The following is a 7,929-nucleotide window of genomic DNA, read 5'->3' as shown; positions in this document are numbered from 1 at the left end:
CTGTCATATGACTGACAGAACCCTGTATTCCTGATGGTTCTGGTTACCTGGAGAGCAACCATCAGTTCATGTTGACAAACCCTTCAGTGGGAGGACGACTTCAAATCTGAACAACCCTTGTCTGATGTGAAATTGATAAAATTAAATGACCCCAATCCCTGAATAACAACAGTGGGAACATTTGTAAAAGACATCGCCATATCTGCCCAACAAGCTGCATTAATGGTAATCTTGTCAATAACCGGCTGAGCATCTGAACACAAGTCCTGAATCAATCTCTTATGATGCTCTTCCCTAGTACACCACATAATGGCAATAAGGACTGCCTTCCAATGAAAATTACCTTCTTCACAAAATGGTAAGATGCCAGAACCAAACTAGCTTAACAAATAACTACATCCCAGTAAAAGTCACTTTCTGTTTGAAGACCTGCACAAGTTGGAGCCAGAATCTAAAAGCTAAGGGGTGATAGAGGAAAAAAGATTGTTGATGGATTCTCATCCTTTGTACATAAAAGATACATGAGGAAGAAGGAACCATACTGATGCAGATTAATTACCAAAATAGACTTGTTTTATTAAGAATAAGCTTAGGGTTGGGTTCCATACATGTTGGGCCTTTGATCCCATGTGTTTTGAGTGTAATAGACCACTTTTATGGGTCTAAAAGGGGGGTCTAAGATTGAATACGGGATTACTAATTAGTTTCCATTTTCATTAGTTTCCTTTTTAGTTGGGCTTGATTTGAGTTATATTTGTTTCTTTAGGAGTCCAGTTATTAATTGAGTCAAGTCATTAGTAGTTAGTTTCCTTTTTCAATTAGTTTATAATCTCAGTTAGTTTCTAATTTCAGTTTTTAGTAACTACTGTATTAGGAGAATATTTGGTTTCCTTTTAAGGAACCTTCTATTTTGTAATTCCCTCCCCCATTAACATTATAAATAAAGAAGAGGAGGCTTCTAAAAGCCTAGATGATTTTGATAAAAAAATAATGGTTGTTGCTATTGTCTTCTTCATGAAGAGTTGTCTTGTGTTTGATCAAGGCTGAAGGAATTGGTGTTTAATCCAATCGACTCTTTGCGGTGTGAAACCCAAGAGGTTCCATTAAGTTTTATCTTTCTTCTTTCCAAATTTTATTTTCAAGCATCTGTTACTGTTCAGAATACCAGCATATCAGGTAAGTAATCTGAACTTCCTGCAGTTTTGGGTCTAGTTGGGTGTTCAATCTAGTCCTACATTACATACTAGCCATCATTCTGCAGCAGATCACAAGTTAGCGCGTTCTTGTGGGTTATCTCACACCCCAGTGTGTTGGGTTTCTCTCTCTCTCTTTTTTATTTTTGATTTTTGATTTTTGATTTTGATTTTTTTGTTTACGATGTTTGGTGGGGGGGTGCTTATTGGGCTTCTGCTTATGGGCTTTTGGAAGCCAGCTTCTAGGTGGTAGATTCAAGCAAAAATGATGGTGTGGTGCATGTGGAATCTTTACCACCTCCAGAACATGCACTTAGTGGGGCTTGGACATTCCAAAAAGCCTTCAAGGGAAAAGGGCAGCTCTGATTGTTCTCACTTTTCATTTTTGGAATAGTTAACTTACATAGAACCACAAAGAAAGATCTGGGGCACAGTTACCATCTGAATTTGCGATCCTGATTCTTTTGTCCTCGCAACCCTAAAATGAGAAAAAACCCTGGTGGCCATCATGGAGTCTCCAAAATTCAGAATCTCGAAATCCTTTACAAAGACCTAAACTTGAGCTCATACTGTTACGGAAATCTCCCCACACAAGGAAAAAAAGAAGGGGGGGGGGGAGGAGGACTAGGAGCCGGATAAATAATTAAGCCCACCAAAAAAAGCATCCTTCAACAAAGACTCTAATGTAGGAGTAGATTACAAGATACTAACCCCCTCAGATTATACCCCAAACAATATAGTTAAAAGAGCACCTCGCAGGGTGGAGATTTATGACCACAAAACTTAACAACCCCCATGGGTGAAGTTATAATTAATGAGGTTATAGAACAAGGCCTTAACAAGGCACACAAGAGCCAACAAAATAGATCCCAAAATTTATACCCAAAAAAACAAAACCTATGGGATAAAACCCTGCGGCTTAGGGTATTGGAGGTTACCTGCAGTTAGCTCTGTAGGTTCCAGATGAGACTGAAACCAGGGTCGATTGTAGATCTTAGAGGTAGGAACAAAACCTCCAAACTTGGTTGGATTCTGTAGGCAGGTGTAGGAGATAGGCAGTTTCTTGATTTCAGACTTCTGGAGAGAGATGATGAATAAAGAATTTCAAGAACAGCAGCAGCTTGCTTCGGATGACTCTCAAGTGTAGATCAAATGAGCCTCTGATGTTGTAGAACAAACCATGACACTACTGGACAGAACTGACTTCATCTTGGGAGGATTCTTGAATTTGATAGAGGCTGATACAGGACTTCTTGATCTGGCCGATAGGTCTTTCAGGGGGATTCTGTTGCTGGTCGATTCTTACTCTCTTTAAGGCTGATCTGGTCTGATTTGTTTGGCTATGGAATGCAATAACAGTGAACAAAAAATAAGGGCAGAACTGGAATGCAGAAAATAAAAGGAAATAAGATAACATGGGAGAGGAGGTGGCTATCTCAACATGGGCTACTCACCCACAGCTATCTCAGCTGCTCCAAGCAATTAGTTGCAAACTTTCTTTCATTCAATTCTGTTCAATAACAGTACATATGGTTCTCCATTTATGGAGGGGAAATTTACAATCATAATATGACTAGGAGTTAGTTTCCAAAGAGGACTAGACACTCCTACTACAACTAGGAATTCAAAATAGGACTAGGACTTGACTTTATGACTCCAACACGGAGTAGGACTGACTAACTAATAGTCCATATAGGACTTTACAACCAACCAATGGCCTAATAGGCCTTTATTGAATTACATAACAACTAATTAAACTAATGAATTAAATCTCATCTTCCTACCTTCTACCTATATTTTAGGCTCATTAAAGTGGCCCATTTAAAAGAAAACCCATGGGATCAAAGGCCCAACATATACATAACACAACCTAATGCTTATTTGCAATAACATAAGCCCAAGTGACTTATCTACATCAGACTCACTCCACCAAAAATCGTCTAGAGATCTGATTACTCCCATTTTACCTAATCGATTGAAGCATTAGAAGAAAACTCATCTAATAGTGTGATGGATGAAGTGAAGAGGTACAACCGGAGTTCTGTGTGATCAACATATTCCTTTAAAGCCTAAACGGACGTTCCATAGGATTGTTGTATGACCTGACTATGATGTATGAGGCGGAATGTTGGGCAGTAAAGAAGTGTTATATAGAGAAGATATGTGTAGCAGAGATGACGATGTTACGAAGGATGTGCAGAAACTAGGAAGAATAAAGTAAGGAACGAACGTATTAAAGCTGATTTGGGAGTTGCCCCTATTAATGACAAGGTCCAATAAATTCGTTGAAGGTGGTATGGTCATGTGCAACGGAGGCCTGAGGATGCCCCAATAAAGAGGAGGATCTAATTACGATTGAAGGAGTTAAAAGATCTAAGGGTCGGCTTAAAATGTGACCATAGGAGAAGTTGTGAGATATGACATGCATAGTCTAGGTCGTGTCCCAAGTATGACATCGGATAGAGCCTATTAGAGGATAAGGATCTATGTAGCTGAGTCCATTTAGTTGAGTTTCTCCTGACTTGTTGGGATGTGCCTCTTTCATCTTTCTTTCATTTCTTCTTTTCTTCTTTTCTTCATTTCTCCTTTTCTCCTTTTCTGTTTGGACCTCACTTTTTCCTACTTGTTTGCATGTATCCTTGTAGCCAATCCCATTAAGCTGGGATAAGGCCGAGTTTGTTGTTTGGCTCTACGAGCTGTTTGAGTGTCCAAGATTGAATGACCAAAAGCCATAAAGCATTCTGTTCCATATGTAAGCTCCAACCATTTGCCAAGCAAATAACTCACTTCTTTGGGGAAGATTGCCAATTGTAAAATCTCTAGATTTCACACTTGGATTCGTGGGGTATTGTACAGAATATATCTGACAGGTCACTCATCCATTTAGAAGTGACACACTTTGTAGGCTTCTAGAGGGTGGGCCTTGGCAAATGGTAAGGTTGCTCCATTACAACCTAGTGGTCTCAATTAGAGTTGGGAAAGAGCCTCTCTATGAAGGGGGATAAGACTGCGTACATTATGACCCTCCCCAGACACCACAGTGTGGGGAACCTCATGCACTGGGTACGCCTTTTTTTATACTTTGTAAACTTCTAAGTTTTAACGGTCAATTGTAGCATTGTCGCCATGGCTAGGACTAATTGATTGACTTGACCAGCCAAGTGACCAAATCTATACTGACTCTGGAGAGAAAGTTGGATCATTTATACCAGAAAGTTGATTTATTATTTTACTTGGTTGACTAATTGCTTGTAGGTCTTGATGGTTTGTCAACTATTTGTCTAGTATTTTAGAGAAAGACTAAAAGAGTATAATCCAGTTTATTTAAGTCCTTAGAAATGCATACAGCATCAATCCAGATACTTCAAAAGTTCAGTTATTAACCCAAATAGGCTTTGACATGGAAGAATACATGTGTCTTCACTTCGCTATGTTCAGAAACTATGAATCTTAAAATTCCTACCTCCATTACTAGATGGACCCTTCTAGGACACCCATTATCTCCTTCAGCAATCCCAATTTCTTTTGTGCCCCCCTCTTCTTTCTTTCTTTCTTTTTTTGATAAATTGTGAGTTATGATAACAAGGGATTGCTTCTGAACATCTTTTCTAGGATGCTTGTTCTTAGATACACTATCAAGGTGGAGGCACTTTCCTTATTGTAGGATCTGAGTCTGGCTTTTTTATTTAGGTCTATTGAGATTGTATGGGGGGAACATGGAGGATATTTCCTCAGCATGCAGCTATAATCCTATAAATTTCTTTTCAGGGGTGAATCTATGGAAAAGGGGTTTCCATCCTCCTCCTGTTTATGTCTAGGCTTGTGAAAAGAGATGGATCATATATATGTTTCTTTTGATGGATGGATAATACTTATTTTGACAATCACATGCCAATGTTCTTTAATTTTGACATTGTTAGTGAGCCTTGGCAGTAGGGGTTGCTGTATGATTTATCCATAGAAGACATCATTTTGAAGAATGTGTCACTGTACCGTCATGAATGATACCTTGCTAAGCTTTAGGATATTCATGCATGTGTTTGTCCACCAAACCAGAGTTATTTTGTTGGTTTAGATGGACAAATTTAGACACATACTTTATTGTATCTGTACCTGATGTGGATTGACACATCTAATATTTTGTGAGCCCTACATATGGGCAAAATTTGGTCATCTCTTTCTGGGAAATGTTGACATGTTTGCATCCTCCAGCAAATACTTCAAGCAGTAAATACTATACATGAAGAACGCATTGTGCACTCAGACTTGAAGCCAGCTAACTTCCTTCTCGTCAAAGGTTCACTAAAATTGATTGATTTTGGAATTGCTAAAGCCATTATGAGTGATACAACCAACATCCAACGTGATTCACAGGTGAGATCTTAATCTTTATATTTCCTGTCCCCGTGATACAGCTTTTGAAACATTTCTCTCTGGCAATTAATTAAATTTGCAACTGCAGGTGGGTACGCTGAGTTACATGTCTCCAGAAGCATTCATGTGTAATGAGAATGATGCAAATGGAAACACAATCAAGTGTGGTCGACCATCAGATATCTGGTCCCTCGGCTGCATTTTGTATCAAATGGTATATGGGAAGACTCCGTTTGCAGAATACAAAACATTCTGGGCTAAGTTCAAGGTTATAACTGATCAAAACCATGAGATTACTTATGGGTCAGTTTCAAATCCCTGGTTGCTTGACCTAATGAAGAAGTGTCTTGCGTGGGATCGCAATGAAAGGTGGCGGATACCCCAACTACTTCAACACCCCTTCCTCGTTCCTCCTGTATCATCCAAGTTACCATTGGAACAATATCAAAGCTGTAAATTGCTTCAGCTAATGGCTGAAGCCTTTATGAATGATAATGAAATGTCCAGCCTATTTTCTCAGCTCCAACAAATCCTAACAGATCCAGCTCCTCTATTGACATCTCAGTTGTCCACATGTCAAGACCAACACTCTGAGTTTCTCTCAGAAATGTCTAGGCTCTGCAATCAACTCCGGCAACACATAGCTAGCCTTGGAAAAGAGTAGAGATTAAAGAATGTACTCTCAACCTGCTAATGTGTAAATTTGTATGTTTTTTTTTTGTAAGGGAGAAGAGGTTATTGTTTTGCAATGTATAGTCTCTTGTAATCATTAGTGCTGTTTCATGTTAGGGTTTGTCTAGTTGTAACCTAGGTAGGTTACAAAAGGCTTGTAACCCACTTCTACTTACCAAAAAGTCCTGTAATGTGAAAGAAATGATTGGTTCAAGGGGATTCAAAAGTAATTTTATGTGTTTATTTTCTCAATAAAAACTTAAAAGTTACTACACAATTTTCTATGACAAAGTGTTTTAAAAAATGATAGAAATGGAATTTTATCCTCAAACAGACCCATCACTACGATTTGAAATCTAAAATCTCAATTCCTCGTCTCTCTAAAGTCCAACATGGGATTGAAAAAAAAAAATTATACTAACCTTGGGTGATTGGGTCTATTGCTTTGAGTAAGGGTGTCCATTTTCAGTTCGAGCGGGTTGGACTAATCAAGAGAAACGTGAAACAAACCTTTATCGATTTGAGTTTTTATCAAATCGGTAAAAAATCAAATTGGACCAAATCAAGCAAATCGAAACCATAAAAAACCTTATAACAACTTTAAAAAATTACTAAAAGAGAACATATTAACAAGAGGCTATTAAGTCAACTCAATAAAAATCGAATCGGTCTGAATTGAAATTGAACTTTGATTTCAGTTTGGTCTAATACTAGATAAAATCAAGATTTTGACCAAAATCGGAAATGGATCGCATCAATCACAAAAACCTTATAATCAGACATTCTGAAATAGCCTGGATAGGTATTACTATGGTCGATTTCGACCGGAATTGATTTATTTAGCCAATGATTTTAAACTCGAAATTGAGTATCAAAACAATCCCTCTAGTGATTCCAATTCTAAATTGACCATTCTAGAACTGTTGGAGTTGGATAGTTCACAACCAATTCTAATCCAAATCGGCTAATACCAAAATTTTAACTCAAAATCAAAGAGTAAATTGGTCCCTAATGATTTCAGTTTAGATCAGATCCGAATCAGTCACAAAAATGCTAGAATTGACACTAAATTCTAAAAACCAACAACCCAATCCCAAAAATCTTAGATATGCCGCCATTCTATAATAATCGGAATTGGGTTGATCCAAACTAGCCAAATCAACTAGGGATTTTAAACTTGGAATTGGAGATCGAACTGATCATGGTTTCAAGTATCGGTCTGGGATCGATCGTATCGACTGAGACCGATCCTTGATCCGGATCATTTCAGGGGTAAAATAGGTAAAAAGTAGTACCTTTTATAAAAATCAGGGGTAAAATAGGTCGATACCCACTGATCCCATCCGATCTGGATTGGTATCGAATCGGCATTGACAGAGACCGATATCGATACCATCCCCTACATCCTTGGAACTGATTCCTATAAATTTTGATCCAAATCGAATCACAATCGGACCCAAAAAAACCCTAGAATCCCTCTAATCTTAAGACCCACGATCTAGTCCTATAAACCTTATAATCGATTTTAAACACGGAATCAGAGATCAAATCAATAGTTGCCAATATCAATCCAAATCCAAATCAAATTGGAATTGACCAGAATCAATCCCAAAACCCTTAGAATCAACCTATAAAATATATTATAATTACAAAATTTCACATGTCATCATTGTAGTAGTACCAAGCCTAC

At 38.1% G+C, this 7,929-nt stretch overlaps 1 protein-coding gene across 1 annotated transcript; it reads left to right on the top strand.

The window, feature by feature from the left end:
- Nucleotides 1-4,064: 4,064 nt before the first annotated feature.
- On the top strand, nucleotides 4,065-6,453 carry LOC122076960 (serine/threonine-protein kinase MPS1-like). The gene is made up of 2 exons (XM_042642639.1): nucleotides 4,065-5,567; nucleotides 5,656-6,453. The coding sequence occupies exons 1-2, from the start codon at nucleotides 5,532-5,534 to the stop codon at nucleotides 6,229-6,231; spliced, it is 612 nt and encodes a 203-aa protein (XP_042498573.1). The 5' UTR covers nucleotides 4,065-5,531; the 3' UTR covers nucleotides 6,232-6,453.
- Nucleotides 6,454-7,929: the final 1,476 nt, after the last annotated feature.

This window comes from Macadamia integrifolia, chromosome 1, assembly GCF_013358625.1.
Source record: "Macadamia integrifolia cultivar HAES 741 chromosome 1, SCU_Mint_v3, whole genome shotgun sequence".
Classification (NCBI taxonomy): Eukaryota; Viridiplantae; Streptophyta; class Magnoliopsida; order Proteales; family Proteaceae; genus Macadamia; species Macadamia integrifolia.
The sequence above is the reverse complement of the archived record's forward strand: the minus strand, read 5'-3'. Positions and strand labels throughout refer to the sequence as shown.